Raw genomic sequence first — 19,440 nt, 5'->3', positions numbered from 1 at the left:
TTTCCAGTTTCTCTTTCGTTCGCTCGCTTCGACCCCGAGCACACCTCTAAACCGACTGCAGTTTTGTGCTTCTGCCAAACTGAACGTTTTCACGAGGTCTTCATTCGCTCGCTCCGAGCCACTGGCTCCTCCCCCTTTAAGAAGCCGACAAACTCCTCCCCTTAGCTTCAGTTCCTCTTTTTGGCCAAACCCTCTCAGCCGACTGGGTGGGGCCTTGTCCGGGATGGGGAAGGAAGAAGAGGGAGCTCTCGTTCCACCACCACCGCACAAACAATAAAACAACCTCTCACACCTCCCGATACACATGTAACGTTCATTTCACCGCACAACCCAGCGAAACATGCATTTAATGGGGGATCTGAGCTAATCCTACAATTAGTAGTCCAATAAGGGCCATTTCCGGAACAACATATATTGCAGGGTAGCCCGAAAGTTACCTTACCCCTGAGAAATTTCTCGCACTTCCCTCCGTCCCTTCCCCTCTGCCCTCGCCCGCTATGATATGCGGAAACACTAACTCACTCAGAAGAATGATGGAGCACATACAGATACAATGACAAATTAATTATTGTAAGTACTGTACAAAAAAACCTGCATATTAAAAGAGTTCAAGAACAATGCTTCACTGGGAAGGGGTAAAGTGACTTTCAGGCCACACTGTATGTATATGTATGTATGTATGTATGTATGTATGTATGTATGTATGTATGTATGTATGTATGTATATACATACATACATACATACATACATACATACATACATATATACATACATACATACATACATATACATATATATACACATATACATATACATATATATACACATATATATATATACATATATATATATATATACATATATACATACATATACATATACACATATATATATATATATATATATATACATATATATATACATACATATACATATATATATACATACATATATATATATATACATACATATATATACACATACATATATATATATATACATACATATATATACATACATATATATATATATACATACATATATATACATACATACATATATATATATATATATATATATATATATATATATATATATATATATATATATATATATATATATATATATATATATATACATACATATATACATATATATATATATATATATATACATACATATATACACATATATCCAGCCTGGTGTTGGCTTGGTGGTTAGGGTGGCGGCTTGGGATCCCAGTGTCCTGAGTTCAAGCCCCGTTGGCTGCTGAATTAATACACCAGGGGGTTGACTCAGCCTGTCATCCTTCCGAGGTCGGCGAAATGAGTGCCAGTGTACTGGTCCCGGTGTATGCCCCGGTTAGAATAGGTGTACCATATCCCTGTGTGTTGTAAGAGGTGACCAGGGTTGGCGTCAGGAAGGGCATCCGGCGTAAAACATGTGCCAAATCACTATGCGGATCATACGGATGATCCGCTGTGGCGACCCCTAACGGGAGCAGCCGAAAGAAGAAGAAGACATATACATATATCCCTGTGTCGTAAGAGGCAACCAGGGTTGCATCAGGAAGGGCATCCGGCATAAAACTTGTGCCAAATCACTATGCGGATCATACAGATGATCCGCTGTGGCGACCCCAAACGGGAGCAGCCGAAAGAATAATAATAATAAGAAGAAGATATATACATATATATGTTTCCACATACAGTGCTGACAAAGTATATATATATATATATATATATATATATATATATATATACATATATATACATATATATACATATATATACATATATATATATATATATATATATCCCGGTATCGTAAGAGGCGACCAGGGTTGCGTCAGGAAGGGCATCCGGCGTAAAACTTGTGCCAAATCACTATGCGGATCATACAGATGATCCGCTGTGGCGACCCCAAACAGGAGCAGCCGAAAGAAAAAGAAGAAGAAGATATATACATATATATTGTTGCGGTTTCGCGCCCGCCGGCGTGCGACGGCCACGTAACTCGAATCGCGGCACGTCGCCCACCGGACGGACAATCCAGTCGTGACCCTCTCGGACTAACGCCGGGAACCAGTCACGGGTGGACCTTTCGGTCTCACCGCGATCGAGCCAATCAGCCCCGCGTGGGATAGGGTTGCTCGCCAAATTCGACCTACCTAAGTACCCACGCGGAGGGTAGACCGGGCGATCGCACCTCGCCGCAGGTCGACTTCGGACACGGGCCACTTAAGCGACCCGTTCCGTACTATCAGAATAACCGAGCGGTGTTATCGTCGACCTCGACGGTTCGATTAATTATCGGGCGTATTCAGCCCACTACCAACCCTTTACGTGAAGCAAGATGAGGATTCAATGGGAGAAATGACGAAGCGAAGCGGGAAACAGTTCAACACAAAGCACATTTATTCGCGGCACACGGGAAGCACACATATAATTCCACCAAAAGCACACAGAAAAGACACAATTCCATTTACACAAAAAGCAAATATAAAAGCGAAGACAATGCAGAGCTAATACCGACTACTGAGCACACGGCAACACTTATACAATTCTACCTCACAGACGGCGCCGACAACACATACCCAAAACCAAGGAAAGAATACCCCCAAGAATGAGGCGGGCCTGAGGCCGAGACCGGGTCGCGCCTACCCGTCTGGTGATGAGACGCGGAGCGGCGATGGCGCCCCAACCCCGCGGGCCTCGCGGGCAGTGTCTGGTAGGGGGTGGGAAAGGGGCCCCCTTGGTCGCACTATCTCAGCGCGGGGGGAAACAGGAGGGGGTTGCTGATGCTCGGGGTATAGAGGATCTTTATTATCCCTGGTGTGCGTCTCCACCTCGGCCAGGTCGCGCTGTCGGCCTCCCTCGGGTGCAGCTCCCTGCACGACGCGAGCACCCCCTCGTCTGGTGTCGCCGCCTTTCCACAGCTCGTCCCCTCCGTTCCGACTCCAACGCACACGACGAGCAGCTCCACCGCCCGCGAAGTCTTGACCCTCTGCTTCCGACTCTCCTACTCTCCGCCTCTGGACTCTCCGACTCTCGAATCTGGACTCTCGACTCTCCTACTCTTCTGACTGACGAACACGGTCCTTTTATCCCCCCGTAGCTTCGCCTTTGACCTTTCACCTCGCTCCCTATTGGCCCGAGAAAAAGTGGGCGTGAAGGCTTTTTGATCCACAAATTTGCATATATCGATCGTCCTGGAGGCGGGGCCAAATCGCCCCTCGCTCACCGATTGGACGGCAAAAAGTGGGCGTGTGTCGTTTTTGATCCGTTTTTGAAGCACAAAATCCGTGATTTTGTACACGCTGTTCGACGCGCGCCCTGCACGAGTCCAACACCGGTACCCACAGCGGGGCAAGAACGGTGGCGATGCTACGGTTGCGAGGTGTGACGTGAAGGTCGTGGCGGTTGTGGTGAAGCGGCGTTGTGGTTGGTGGTTGATGTTGTGATTGTGGTGGTAATCATGGCGGTTGGTCCAAATTAAAGATAGTAAAAGAAAAACGGCTATCCTGAAGAGTCGCAGCACGCATAAATGACATGTATTCCCACTAGACAACGGGTTTGGGCCTAACTCCACATATACTTGCCGAGATACCTCACCTAAGGGACCTGAATGGTGGTTTGCGAATTTGGTAACCACAACAATATATTATATATATATATATATATATATATATATATATATATATATATATATATATATATATATATATATATGAGCGATACCCATGCACATGCACGGGACAGCAGGACAACATAGCTGGTAGCAGACGACCGACCGTACACGGAGAATGACAAAAATACGCATTGTGCAAAATGCAAGTGGTACTATGGAACGCCAAGACTTCCCAAACATTGTCGGCATATCCGCTAAGTGCCACAGCAATTTCATAGGGATCGTGTGATGGCGAGCCGAGTTTTTAGTGTGCAAGCTTGGTATTATAAGATAGATGTATATATATATATATATATATATATATATATATATATATATATATATATATATATATATATATATATATATATATATATATATATATATAAAATGAATTTACACATTTACTTGTACAACAAAGCTGAAAAATGAAAAAAAATACACGTCAAATACCAGGTGTTAGCATTCGGAGTAGCTCCTCGTGCACAGATAGAAGAAAAGAGTAGTGTTCCTGCATTTTGGGTGTTGGATCCACCATGAATGTGCGCACCAAGTTGGAGCAGTACGAGTTGAACCGCACACCAAACGCACAGATTATCGTCCCGAAATGCAAGAAGTTTTTGTCACTGCAATGTATAAAAGCCCCACAGCACTTCACCAAAATAGCACGACATAAAAGTACCAGGAGACACGAGCCTGGATGATGAGTTGATAAGTTGGATGAAGACATTAAAAATGAACAAACCTCATTGCACTGTATTTGAAAACACAGTTTGGGCCACTTTGCACTATTGGTGGGTAGCACATCTCCACCATGTTGGGGTCAGCACCAGCCAAGAACTTTCTATCATCAATAGCTTTTTCCATTCCATCTGCCAAGTTTTCATGGCTAATTTTCTGCTTGCACACATGGATAACATCAACATGCACAAATGTTAAATCATATAGTGGCCGTAAGTAGCAAGTTAGGAAAAAAAAAATGGACATTGACAGTAACTAAAAATAAAAAATAAAAATAAAAAATAAACAACTTTGGACTCTTACCTTATTGTCATCAACAAGTGACAAGACCTTCTCTTTGACATACTTATTGAACACCTCAGATGCTATGGTAGCAGCTTTTTTTACCAGTGCCAATTCATCTTCCTCCTTTACCACCATAGTCAATGCCAAAGCATTAGTCACATCCACCTGGAAAATATCAACCAACACTTAACCAAACACCACCAGGCATTCTCAACTTTTAAAATGCAACTATCTCCCCTGAAGGTTACACTTTGATTTCTGGTAGTACAAAACATTGAGAAGCAAAAATAAGGGGATGCATTATGCAGGGATCTCATGATCAGCCAGTTGGCATGTCAGTGGGATGTCTCTGCCTGGATTTCAGCCACCTACAGATTCAGATTTTTCTCTTTCTTTTTTTGGTAGAAAGCAGCACAGCCAACAAACAATTTGTATGAAACCCTAATTAATCCACCAATTCAAAACAAATCGGAAAGAGCATATTTAGCCTCTCAAGTGACGTTTCATCAGTGTTCCATGAATTTCCTCAAGCCGATGCTTCAGCTCTGGCATGCAGCAGCCATTTTTATCCAATTTGCAGCTCAATTCTGGCCACGTGCCAAAGCATGGAATAGTTGTAGTTACAGGTTAAAGCCATGCTATCACCATTGGGGTTCTACCCTGAGTGCTAATACAATCCATTAATGGATGTGAAAAAAAAAATAGGGTATGTAAAGTGAATCTAACAAAAATTCTCACCCCGATTTCTATCCATTTCATTATATATTTGGGCAAATACCACCCGTTTCTTTGCTGAAGGGAATACCAAGTGGGAGGGGAAGGGGGGGGGAGAGAAAAAATAGAGGGATCTCACGTTTGGAGACAAACACCGCCTGGCCACATCCAGATAAAGAGGGGGGAGGGAGGCGGAAGGATGAGGAGGGAGAGGGGGAAAGAGAGAGGAGAGAGGGGAGCGAGGAGGGAGGAGGGAGGAAGCAGGAAGAGTGAGAAGGGGTGGGGGGACGAGGAGTGGAAGGGGAAGGGAAGACAGACGTGCGGTGGAGCGTTAATTACGATTCATAGTGTCTCATCAAAATGATTCTGCATAAAACAACAGTGAAGATGGAAACAAAATAATGTCTGAAATCCATTTTGTACTGGTCATACTGTAAATATCATCCAGAGACAAACACCGCCCAGACTCATTCAAAGACAAACTCCAGTCTAGATAAAACCACCATCCAGACACGTCTGGAGATAACCACCGTCCGGATGTCCAGAGACAGAGAGGCGGGGGGGGGGGGGAAAGTGAGGGAAGGAGTGAGAGGTGTGGGAGGAGGGTGCACACTGTATTGGGAAGGGGTAGAGCAATGATGGGACAGAGAGAGAGATAGAGAGATAGGGAGATAGAGAGATAGAGAGATAGAGAGAGAGAGAGGAGGTGGGGGTAGGGGAACTAGTGGAGAGAATGTTTTGCTTTATGAACAACACACACACACACACACCCCGATATCGGCAATTTTGAGGGGAATCAGCAGGTTGGAGTAAGTGCAATTAACGGCTACAGTACGTACTACATACAACCCAGAAACCTTGAGTAGCTTTCACTGAAAAACAATGTATTTATTGCGACGGTTCAGGGAGATGTGCACAAACATTAATTTTTATAAACAGCTACGTGTGACAGGTGGAAAAAAAAATTGGCTCTGCAATTTAGAAAACATGTTGATTCGGAAAATGGCTCAGAAATCAGGCGTTATCAAATGTATTTTGCTTTGACACTTACAAACAAAACCGTATTACCTTTGCAAAGCAAACCCGATGACAAAATGCTTAAGAAACATTCACAAGGACAAAGGAAAACCTTATAAAACTTCCATAATATACGGGATGAAACTTTGCCACCATGGCACCCGTAGCAGGCATGACATGTCCCCACAAATCCAAATTTACCCACATATGTAGCACATCCGTGTGCATTGTGTACTTACCTCAATCATTTTGTAGTAACTGTCAACTGTAGATCCTGATCGGGACACAAACTGCACTGCTATCGACGAAAGGGCACGAGGTAAGTGGCTTAAGCACTCAAGCAAGTACTCCAACAGAACGCCTGGCTTGGCAAGCGATAACCAATTGCCGTCAATAAAACTATGCTCCCGGAAACACCCCAGCAACGTCCGAATTGGACAAATGAACACTTTTTTTAGGAGCCGAAACTGCTGCAAAGTTCGATTCTGGAGCTTAAATTTTGGAATTCAGCGAAGTTTTAGAGATTCTCGAGGTTATCGTATGTGCGGAAATGAAATAAAGCCATGAACGCTTGTCTCCTGGCGTTACGCATAGCAATGTACCCAGTGATTTGTAGCGATGATGAACAGCTATGATGAACATAATATGAGGGAGGAAAGTGGGGGGGGAGGGGGAACTAACAATAATAAAAATAAAAACTTTATCATGAAAGAAATCATTGCGGCCTGTTCCAAATCAAGGCATGGTTGAGAAGGCCAAAAATCATGATGGCTTCAGACCCCAACGAAGTCACCTAGGATACGCCTTAAAACCCCAGAGCGAGACGTGGCTGAGGATCACCTGATAAATGATACAATTAAATCTGGCCGTTAATTATAGTAAAAAGGGGTGTTTTAATTAACCCAAACACCCAATTTTCACTCATGCACTTCCTTGGAGTTCTGCGAGTATGCATGCAAAGTTTCAGGCTGCTTGTTTTCATGGTTTTGGTGTTATGGAGGAGACAGACACACACAGACAGAGACAGACAGACACGTGTATCTATGTAAATACAGATGTCAGACCACCTCTTTTGTTCTTCAACTATGAAGTTTTCAAAGTAACAGGACACTTTGTATAAAGTAGAGCCCGACCAATATCAGATTTTGGTTTGATGCCGATACCGATACCGATACCGATACAGATTTTGGAGTCCCATTCCACCAACATTTTGTCAAAAAACTGCAAAATTTTCAAATCAATTTGAAACACAACTTTAATGAACTTTCAATGTTTGAGAACATTTAACTGAAATTAGACGATGAACGAACAAGCAAATAAAAAACACACATCAAAAAGTTAACCCTTTGAACCCTCGCGGCTGTTTTATCAGCAACTATGCAAACCTACACATACCTGAGCGGCCGGATTTTTATGCAGGGAGCCCAGGGTAGGTAAGCCGAAAGTCCAGGAGCTCAAGGTTTAAAAGGGTTAACCGATTCGGCATTTTAAAAAAAATAAAAAAATCATAAAAAATATTTGCATATTGAACTTAAGCTGCTCAGCAGAGTCTTGCAGTTCAGTTTTCTAATACTGCTACTCAAGCAATGGCAGTTTTCACAACTGAGGGAGCTCCTTTTATTGTCATAAATGTTCCCAACTGTGTTGAACACCCTCTCACTGGGAACTGAAGAGAGCGATGCACAAATATATATATTTACGAATTCTTGCCCGCCGGCGTGCGGACAGCCGCTTTGAGCCAAATTGCGGCCGTGTGCCCACCGGACATACAATTCAGTCGCGACTTTCCGGAACAACGCCAAAAACCAGTCACAGGTGTGCTCCAAGCACACCACAACCTTGTCCACACTCGACCCGCGCAACAGGGTCCGATCACCAAATAATCGATTTACCTAATTATTCGCGCGGATAGATTACCGAGCGATTGTATCTCAGCGAAGCCTGCTTGGACATGAGCCGCTTAAGCAGCTCTCTCCATTTTGGGATAACCGAGCGGGGTATTATCGCGAGGCCTCGCTGGACCCGATTCTATTAATTATCGGCTATTAAAAAGCCCGCTATTATTCCGAAATGCAATTCGGCAGGTCAATGGAGGGAAAATGACGCGACGAACAGGTCAACATTTAAAGAAGCACATTTATTTCCAAACAACACTTAAGCACAAAAGCAGTCATGCAATGAATGGGGGAAGCACGCATGCAATTATACAGCCAGACACAATGCAAAGGAAAGAGCTAATACCGTCTATCTAATATGTACAGTCACTTATACAATTCTACTTGACTGACTTGGCGCCACAACGTTCATACAAAGAAAGGCAAGGAAAAACCCCAGGACAGACGAGGGGTAGACTGGACCTCTTTGGGTCTTTATGGCACGGAGCCGTGTAGACCGCAGAGGCTCCATGAGGCCGCGCTGGTTACCTTCCTCGCTGGGGCGACCCGCGACGTTCCTTCCCCACGGCAGCTAGCGTAACCGCGGCTCGGCCGCGGCCTGGTGATTCGGGCCCCAGCCGGCAACGCCTGAGAGGAACGAACGGGTCTTCGCTCTTTTTGAGTTGATGCTCTCTTTAAGAACCCGTTCGTCACTCAGCGATGCTCGGACCGTTCCGAAGCCCGATCACCTCAGACCGTTCGGAGCTGGTTGGCGAGCTCTCGTTGGCTCGCACACGAACGCGCGGCACAGCAGGCTTGGTCGCGCTCGAGTCTCATCCGCTCTCCTCAGCTTCTCCACCGACTACAGGCTTCAGGCTCCAGGTGCTCCGAACCCCGACAGACTCCACCGACTCTCTGTGCTTGGCGTTCTGCTCGCCCTAATATAGGGCCTGAGAGACGAGATTTGGCCTTCGCACTCTCACCTCTGATCTCTGACCCCCCCACTGGCTCCGCCCCTCTCGCTCTCTTGATCCTAATTCCGGACGAAGCTTGCACAGGGCGGACGTGCTCGAGATCACCGACTTGCGCGGCGAGCGGACGTGCTCGAGATCACAGACTTGCGCGGCGAGCGGACGTGCTCGAGATAACCGACTTGCGCGGCGAGCGGACGTGCTCGAGATCACCGACTTGCGCGGCGAGCGGACGTGCTCGAGATCACAGACTTGCGCGGCGAGCGGACGTGCTCGAGATCACCGACTTGCGCGGCGAGCGGACGTGCTCGAGATCACCGACTTGCGCGGCGAGCGGACGTGCTCGAGATCACCGACTTGCGCGGCGAGCGGACGTGCTCGAGATCACCGACTTGCGCGGCGAGCGGACGTGCTCGAGATCACCGACTTGCGCGGCGAGCGGACGTGCTCGAGATCACCGACTTGCGCGGCGAGCGGACGTGCTCGAGATCACCGACTTGCGCGGCGAGCGGACGTGCTCGAGATCACCGACTTGCGCGGCGAGCGGACGTGCTCGAGATCACCGACTTGCGCGGCGAGCGGACGTGCTCGAGATCACCGACTTGCGCGGCGAGCGGACGTGCTCGAGATCACCGAATTGCGTGGCGAGCAAACCCCCACGTGTGCCTGCAGCGATGCCGTTCGATGCGGACTCGCCGTGGCTGGCGCAAAGATGGCGTCGCTTCGGGGATGACGGTGAGAAGATGTCGTCGTTGTGAAGGCGGTTGTGGAGATAAGAGGGTGGTGGGTGGTTGGCGTAGTGGAGAAGGTGTTGGTGGTTGGCATGGTGGAGAAGGCGGTTGGTGGTTGGCATGGTGGAGAAGGCGGTTGGTGGTTGGCATGGTGGAGAAGGTGGTTGGTGGTTGGCATGGTGGAGAAGGTGGTTGGCATTGCGGAGAAGGTGGTTGGTGGTTGGCGTTGTGGTTGGTCAAAAATAACGATAGTAAAAGAAAAACGTCTAACTCAAAGATCACAGCCCATGATTCCCATGTCCAAGGATATTATTCGTGTGATCAGGGCTGTGATCTTTGAGTTTGCCGTTTTTCTTTTACTATCGTTATTTTGGACCAACTGCTTCACAACCACCACCATCGCCCTCATCAACCGCTTCACAACAACCACCGCCACCACCTTCTCCACCACTGCCTTCAGACAACCACCTTAACCACAAGCGCCCAACCACACCACCCTCACGACCACCACAAAACGCCAGCCACGTGACCATTACAACAGCCACCGTAACCACCACCACGTTGCCACCTCAGCAGGGTTGCGAGAAGCCTGACATTCGCCGGGAGAGAACGGACGACGGCCTCACCCCTCCCCCCAACGAAAAACACGTGCGGAAGAGACGCGGGGAGGCAGTTATCAAACCAAAAGAGCCGAGCCGATCTCTCCTGGAATTTTCCCCCCTGCGCGCCGAGAAGATGGGGGGGGCACCATGGTTATAAAAAGAGCGGGCAGAACGCGCGGTTGAGGTCGGAAAGTTTGGAGGTCTGAGTTGGCGGTTGGTGAGGTGGTGAGAGTCTCTCTCTCCTGAGTCTCTCTGTCTGGAGGTCTGCAGGTCTGGAGGTCGTGGTCCCAGTCAGAAGAGTCGTTTTGGTTGTCGTCGCTCTTGGCGCCGTTGTCCGAGTGATCGTAGTAGTCGGTGAGGTGGTGTCAGGATCGTGTGCGCTGAGGGGATTAGAGGTGGCTCTCTGGTTCGCTGGGTCGTCGAGTCGGAAGAGACGCCAGCGGTGAAGGCTGGGTCTGGAGAACGGAGCCCAAGACTCCACCACACGGTCATGTTTACTTAATTTCTTTTTGGGTGTTGGTGTATGCCTGTTCGTGGCGCCAGTCCGTTAAGCAAAACCCGTTTAAGTGATTGTGCATGTACATAATAATTATGGAGATCGGCTGAAGGCTTTTGTTTGCTCCTACTCTCCTTCTCCTCTTCCCCCATTGCATCATCCCCATCAATTGCTTGTACATTGCATTGCTTATGTGCTCATGTGTGAAATAAATGTGGTTGTTTAAATGTACCCCGTTCGTTGCGTCTTTTCCCTTGATTGAACTGCTATATTGCACTCGGAATATAGTTGGTTTATAAATAGCCGGTAAAGTGATCGGGTCCAACAGGGCTCGCGATAACACCCCGCTCGGTTATCCCAAAACGGAGCGAGCTGCATTAAGCGGCTCGTGTCCCAGCGGCCCCGTTGAGCTGAACAACTTCCTGAAACTTGGCATATATATATGTAAAAATACCCTGCGCAGACAGTAACCATCGCCGATTTTGAAAATTCCCCCGAGAAAAAAAGTTATGATGTCAAAATATCTCCGCTAATGGAAATTGCCCAAAAAATTATCTCCGAAACTAGGCAAGCTTTTTGAATTCTGTTTGCGGGAATCGGACAGGGCATGAGCAGAAATGAATTACCGCACATATGATACATCACTATGACGTCATATCAATTTTGATGGTCATTTTTTTTGACATTTTTTGTTTCACAACCCAGAGTTTTCACCGGATCGTCGTGAAACTTGCCATGTATATGCAGAAAGCCCACGCGCAGGCAGTAGCCATCTCCGATTTTGGAAATTCTTCCTCGAAAAAAAGTTGATGTCATAATATCGCCGTTAATGGAAATCGCCTATACCATTATCTCCGAAACTAGGGTTAGTCCGAAACGAAACTGTGAATTCTGTTTGCGGGAATCAAGCCGGGCATTAGCACAGATAATTTATCGCAAACCTGATACATCACAATGACATCATATTCGTTTTTATGACGTCATCATTAAGAGGACGAGGATCTTAGCTCATTTTGAGCTTGTTATATTTATACCATTGAATTATTTGTAACTAAAATAGGAGCATACAAGGAAGGTCATGCAAAGAAAAAAGTATACAACATCGTTGTAGCACAACAAAAATAATGCCGGGTCGGTCTCCTGGAACCAGCCCCACGTGTAAAGGTTATGCATATGCTGTCATTTAGATTCACAAAAATCCGAGCCTGCGTATGTATGTACAGCCGGCCGGGTCTGACCTGCGTGCACCATGTGTCAAGTGCCATGCATGCAGGTAACACTCGGCGTATGTGATTAATTTCCCATGCGGCTGTCAGTATCATGCATGCTCACAGCATTAATAATAAATAAAATACTTCAATGGGATTGGCTTTTACATTAACGGTGTATTAACACAAGCGTTCCATGAAACCCAATAACCAAGAATAGGAGACATCAAGTAAAAACAATAATAATAATAATAATAATAATAATAATAATAATAATAATAATTAGGTCGATGGTGCAGGTTATAATACAACTGTCAGATGTGATTAAGGAAGGCCAACGTTTAGGGTTTTTTTTGCGAATCAAACTGACTAAAAATAATCAATCAACGCTAATAAAAATGTGGACCATTGCAATTTGGGAAGGGGTGCATACGCACCAAACAGTCCGGTATAAAACATCATGGCCCATTGGTGGCATAAATGCCGATACCGATGTCTTTAAAAAAAGCCGAATATCGGGCTCTCGTCCGAAGCAAATATTTTCACAATCGGAAGTTTTAAATATCAGCAGCAGGTGATTATCAACCCACCAGTATGTCATTTTTCATTTATCTAAATTCACAATTCCAACCCTACCTTTTTAAAATTATTTTTATCCAGTGCTTGTTTCCAGCTACTGCAGAAGCTTCCAGCGTAACTGTCCTTGGCAAACACACCGATGCTCATCCCACCTTTGCTGGCTTTGATGCCATCAAGTAGCTTCTCAAAGTTGGTCTGGTTATCACCCCCCTTTGCAAACAACAGACATATGGCACCTCAGGACATAGTATGGCCACTTGCATCTCTTAGGCTGACAAGTTGACCCAAAGTATTTCAGAGCAACTTCATAATTAAAAAAATATATGCATTACTTCAGATAATTGAAAATCCATTAAAAGATATACAAGAAACTGTTATCAAATACTCTATGAGCCCAAAAATACTTTCAACAATCAAATAAAAGGACAAGTACCCCACACAAACAAGCAGCTCAGCAGTGATTATCATGAAGTACACTGCTTTTATCTGCTCTTAACTTAATTCTCCAAATAAATAAATGAACAAAAAATAACCCTTGCTACCACTCTATATGACTATCAATCCAGATGTGTTGACCTTCTCTCTGACAAGCAGCAGAAATGGGGGGACGCTGTCCACATTCTCATTGCCTTTGCTTCTGGCCAGTGGCCGAAGGAAATCGACCTTCTTCTTGCTGGACAAAAGGAAGAAGTTGGTTTCGCAGATGACCAGAAGAGTGTCCGTGAGTTCATACCCAAAAAGCCATGTCTGTGTACAAAGTGCAGCAATGTCAAAAAATAATAATAGCAATGATGATTAAAATAACCACCAGCAACCAAAACAGCCATTGGTCCAAAATGATCCCCTCAGAGCAACCAAACCGATTTAATGAAGCAACAAAAAAAATTTCACACAACAAGCAAAATTTACAACATGGGCTACAATTCATTGTAACAATTGGAATGTAACTGCAACATTTAAAACCATTGTAACATTCTCCTGCCAAGAAATGCCTAGAAAATACAGATATTCTTCATTTAGAAATTAACACAAGTTCCATCCTTTCAACCAATGCTCTCATCGCCATTCAAATGTATTAATGCGAATGATTTAGATTCCTCATTAGCCCAAAATGATGCAAACATTTAAATGAACACCCCACCTGAGCACTTTTGGGGTTGGCCTTTTTGGCATTCCCATTTGAGCAATTGGTTCATGATGTTGGGATCCCAGGTTTAAATATAATTTTATGTTGACTTGTGTATTGTCCATCATCACGTTTCATCGAAAAGTTCAATGAAGTCACCTAATATCCTTTTCGGTGGAGTAAATGGACAAACTCTTCAATGAGTAGCAAATCATCTTTTAAACTAGAAAATATAATTTGACATGAATGAGTCAATGGATATGTCTCCACAGACCCATCAAGCCCAAATTATGAAAAAGAGTGAGAATGTAAAATGTGTCCAACGAGGCTGCAAAATTATTGAGAATTGAGAGCGTGAAGCACCCGAAAAATGTAGGGGGGGCGTGTGGGGGCATGCTCCCTGAGAAAATGTTTGCTTTCTGGTGTGTCTTAGATGCAATTTCCTGTATTCCAGTGCCAAATTCATCCATATTTATTTTTCCAGTCAGAAGATAGGTTTTTATGTCATGTTATTGCTTAGTCCACTGCATGGACTAAAATAAATGACATACAGGAATTAGAACACTCATCATCCTTGTAATTAAGATGTATTATTTCAGCATTTTGATAGTATTTCCCAGTATTTAGTGGTGATTTCGTGCGAAAAATGAACCCCACCCCCCAGTAACAAGACATTTCATTGGATCAGGATGGTCATCGATAATTATTGACCAATCGTACTCAGTCTCTCATTCAGAAAATGCGGAACTACGCGAAGCAATTGGAGGATTTAAGTCAGTATTCAAGACTAGAACATCAGTTAAACCAGTTGCAATGCAATAACGGTAGAAATATTTTTTTGGTGCCGAGAATTTTTTTTTTAAAGTGAGAACAAGCCGGGAGGCGACGATGGTTTGTGGCATTATTGAACAATGCCACGATAGGTACAATTGAGTTAGTGGAAGCTTTTGAGGAAGCCCTACCGTAAAAACCTATCTCTTCCATCAAAATTGACCAAATCAAATCGGATTTTTTTTACATGTTGTACTTATGGACATTACGCACAGCTTCGAGGAAATGAAATTGCGAGAAAAAAAAAAAGAGAAAAAAAAAATAAAATAGATAAAAAGTTCAAGTGGGCGTGGCTCCGCCCACAAGGGGCGTGAGACGCCCCTCATACAAAAAGACAACTAGACCATGATATCGAGCTTGTGTCCATGTTTCATCAAGACTGCATCAAACATCACGGAGCTATGCTCTGGAGAGTCACAAACAGACAGACACAACGAAAATAGTGGTCACTGCTGGCGCCCACGAACCAATTTATTGAAAGAACGTGACAACGTGACTTTCAACAGAAAGTAATGAGTCTCACAGAAAAAACGGGAGAGTTGACAGGTGTGTATCCACCCATGCTAGATGTCAACACAATGTTATGTGAAAGAGAAAAAGAGAAAAAGAGAGAGAAAGACAAAGAGAAACAAACAAACAAACAAAAAAAAAAACAGAGATCTCGAAGAGAGACATCAGATGCTTCTAACTTGAGTTGTGATCTGCAAAATTATTTTCAAAGGGCACATGACCTTTGACCTGTTCAATCTAATATTGGATCAGTTCATCATTGTATTATGTCCATAAGTGTGTCAAGTGTGGTTCAAATCACTTGAGTGGTTCATAAGTTATTACAGTGACAGATTTTCAATTAATGGGCACTTGACTTTCGTCCCTTGAAGTTTGCTCCAAAATCTTATCAGTTAATCTTTGCATCATAGTGCATGCATACATACATCATCGTACCTTTAGCGGGTCACATGTTGTCACGGTAACGAAAATCTGCAACTTTCAGCTGAAGGTCACATGCCCTTTGACCCTTCGACCAAAAATTGAATCAGTTTATCTTTGCATCATAATACACCTCTGTAATGAGTTTGGTAAAAATAAAATCCCTACAGATTACACGTTATAGAGGATGGACATTGGACATCGATGATCTTTTGATCATTGACACATGGACAGACAAGCCCAGAAACATAAGCATGGGTGAAACTTCAGAAGTTATAAATATATCGTCAGAGATGGGGAATCCACCGCCATTGAAAAATAATTGAAATCAAATAAGTGGTTTTCCATTTATGACAAAAAAACTTTTTTCAAGATGGCTGCCGCAATCGGCCATCTTGGATCCAGCCACGCCCAAAATCAATAGGGTTATTCCTTTTCAGGTGGTACATGTGTGACCCAAATTTTAAATCGATATTGTGGTGTCCAAGGCACAGCGGAACATGGAGAGCGAGAGTGTTAGCAGAAACTCCACTTTATTGCGCGCCCGGATGTACATCACTGCCACCCCGAGCAGGCGAGTCATGATATACGAAAACCCAATCACGTGATACAGCACACTCCTCCCCTCGTAAAATGACAATTCTAATGATGAAATGACAATTATAACATGACCAAACGAAACCAATCAACATTCAAAATCTTCCAAGTACCGCGGTCGTTTCCCGACCCGCCTCGGGCGAGTAGCGATGCCAGACGGCCCAGGCTCAGACGCCTCCCGGCTAGGTCGACACCCTCGCCGGACTTGCCCCATCCGCAACAACCGCCCCCGGCAGACCAGCTTGCTCGTCGTCCTCGGGCAGGACTGAATCAGGTGAAGACCCCGCGGGCGTCAGCACGTCCGGCCCTGGCGATACAACGCCTGGCCACGGCGACAACACAGGAGGGGGTCCCATATCGCTCGGCACGGGGGGGGGGGGTGACACTGAACAGCGATCATGCATTTGGTCCACGTGCCGCTTCCACACCTCCCCACAATCAGTCCGCACCATGCAATTCGCCGGCCCCAGTACCACAGAGACCACAGCCAGCACACATTTGGAACCGTGGAAATAATCGCGCACCATTCCCCGCTGTCCCACATTAAACCCGCGCAGCAGCGTTAGGCGCGACACCGCCCCACTCACCGACCCTCCATGTCGCAGCAAATCCAGTCTGGACCGCGATGCCCGTCCATAGAGACGAATGGCAGAAGAATCGCCCGTGACGACCACCGTGTGCACAGGTGCAATACACCCCCCCCCCCTGCGCAAAGCCCGTTTCAAATTTTTAACAAACGACTCGGCCTGCCCATTCGTCGCAGGATGATACGGTGCGGACCTTAGATGTCGAATACCATTTTGACGCATAAACTCATCAAATACACCTGCGATGAACTGCGGACCGTTATCAGAGACCAGAATCTAGGGTAATCCTTTTTAAGCAAAGATCGTCCGCAGTTTTTCTACTGTAATGTTTGCTGATGTATGCTGCATTACTACAACCTCCGAACATTTAGAGAATGCATCGATCACAATCAAAAACATTTTGCCATTAACCGGCCCCGCAAAATCCACATGGACCTTTGGCCAGGCCCTGTCTGGGGTTGGCCATAGTCCCGAAGCGGGTTATCAGCATCTGTTTGACACGTGATGCAATGCTTAACAAACTGCTCAATGTCTTTGTCCAACCCCGGCCACCACAACAGGCTACGAGCAAGACTCTTGGTCTTCACGATGCCAAGGTGACTGACATGCAGTTCTTCCAAACACCGCTGCTTGAACTTCGGTGGAATCACCGCCCTCATTCCCCACATAACGCACCGTTGGACCAACGACAGCTCCGATGCGTGTGACGCAAAAGGCTGAAATGCCGGTGTGTAAGGTAGATCGATCCAATTCCCCGTAGAAATCGGCTGAACGACACGGGCGAGCACGGGATCATGAGCCAATTCCACCGCGACCTGTTTGGCCGTGATCGGCCCGCTTTGGACCTGGCCCAGCGCGAACACATCAACCCGGTCGGCCGACTCAGATGCAGCTGGACCCTCCGCGTAAGGCAAGCGCGAGAGCCCGTCGCAGTTAGCATGCTTTTCGGTGCTTCAGAACTGAATATCATAACTGTAAGCAGCAAGAAATAGACACCACCGCTGTATTCGCGCGGCCTCTACCACCGGTACCCCACGTTCGGGTCTCAGGATGAATTGAAGTAGTTTGTGATCCGTCTGCAAAGTGAAATGCCGCCCCAGCAGGTGTTGATGAAACCTCCGCACACCCCAGACGAGGCTGAGACCCTCGCGCTCGATCTGGGCATATGCCCGCTCTGCTGCGGACAGGGTCTGGGATGCAAAACAAACAGGCCGCTCGGAACCATCGTCCATCCTGTGGGAGAGCACTGCCCGATGCCATATGCAGAGCTGTCACATGCCAATAAGAGCGCACGTGCAGGCTTGTAGTGCAAGAGGACCGTATCCTCTGTGAGCAGCCGCTTGACGCGGTCAAACGCCGCCTGGTGTGCAGGCCCCCAGGCTCAGCGCTCGTCCTTTCTGAGCAACCGTGTTGACGGCGCAAGCTGTGAGCTGAGCCCGCGCACGAACCTTTGGTAATACTGTGCCATACCAATGAACGAGCGCAGCTGCGTCTTGTCGTGAGGCGGTGGCATGTGCTGAATTGCCTCCACCTTCCGAGGGCCTTTCAACAGCCCCTCCGGTGTGATGATGTGCCCGAGGTATTCCGAGCGCTGCTTGAAGAACGCGCACTTGTCCCTGTTCAAGCGCAGGCCACACGCTTATAGCTTCGTCAGCACTTGGGCAATGTTCGCAAGGTGCTCGTCCACCGTTTTTCCCGCAATGAGCACATCGTCCAGGTAGGTTTGAGCGGGCAGGCCAATGCAAACCTGATCCATGGCTTTCTGCCACAAGCCCGAGGCCGAAGCAATCCCAAAACAGAGTCGGGTATATTGATAGGGCCCTTGACACGTGTTGATTGTCAAAAGGTCGCTACTCCCGGGATCCATCGGCAGGTGAAAATATGCATCACGCAGATCAAGCTTCGTGAAGTATTGACTCCCCGCCAATCGTGCATATATCTCATCGATTGACGGCAGTGGATATTGCTCCACGCTGAGCCCCGGGTTAACCGTGGAGTTGAAGTCCCTGCACAATCGGACGTCTGCATTCCGCTTCAGCACCGTCACAACCGGGGTGGCCCAATCTGAGTACGACACCCGTTCGATCACTCCACAGGCCTCCAGCCTATCCAGTTCACCCTTGACCTTGTCCCGCAGGGCATACGGCACCGGTCGTGGTTTACAAAAACGAGGAACCACCCCCTCCTCCAGGAAGAGCTTTGCCTCCACGCCCTTGAGTTTCCCAAGGTCATCGCAAAACAAACCTTGATGTCTTTGAATAATTTTCTCCAACTGATACTCCCATCGGCTCGGCACGGGTTGCACAAGGTGAACGGCTGCCCAGTCTAGCCTGATGCGGGTCAGCCAGTCCCAGCCGAGGAGAGATGAACCCCTCCCCCGCACGACGTACAACGGAAGCGCGGCGACCTGGCCTTGGTACCGCACAGACACGTCTGCCATCCCGACTGGCGTTATCTTCTCGCGGGTGTACGTGAACAGTG

General features: G+C 46.4%; 1 protein-coding gene across 1 annotated transcript in view; it reads right to left on the bottom strand.

The window, feature by feature from the left end:
- LOC147023527 (FACT complex subunit SPT16-like) overlaps window positions 1–19,440 on the bottom strand; it is a 102,887-nt gene that overhangs the window by 70,962 nt on the left and 12,485 nt on the right. Inside the window, exons 3-7 of the mRNA XM_085889031.1 lie at window positions 13,465–13,635; window positions 12,946–13,098; window positions 4,715–4,861; window positions 4,416–4,567; window positions 4,124–4,296 (exon numbers count right to left, since the gene is read on the bottom strand). Coding sequence (XP_085745157.1) covers window positions 4,124–4,296; window positions 4,416–4,567; window positions 4,715–4,861; window positions 12,946–13,098; window positions 13,465–13,635 — 796 coding nt within the window. The remainder of the gene's footprint in view (window positions 1–4,123; window positions 4,297–4,415; window positions 4,568–4,714; window positions 4,862–12,945; window positions 13,099–13,464; window positions 13,636–19,440) is intronic.

Source organism: Eptatretus burgeri, chromosome 7 (assembly GCF_056783735.1).
Source record: "Eptatretus burgeri isolate ZD-2024b chromosome 7, Ebu_testis_v1, whole genome shotgun sequence".
NCBI classification, from domain to species: domain Eukaryota; kingdom Metazoa; phylum Chordata; class Myxini; order Myxiniformes; family Myxinidae; genus Eptatretus; species Eptatretus burgeri.
The sequence above is the reverse complement of the archived record's forward strand: the minus strand, read 5'-3'. Positions and strand labels throughout refer to the sequence as shown.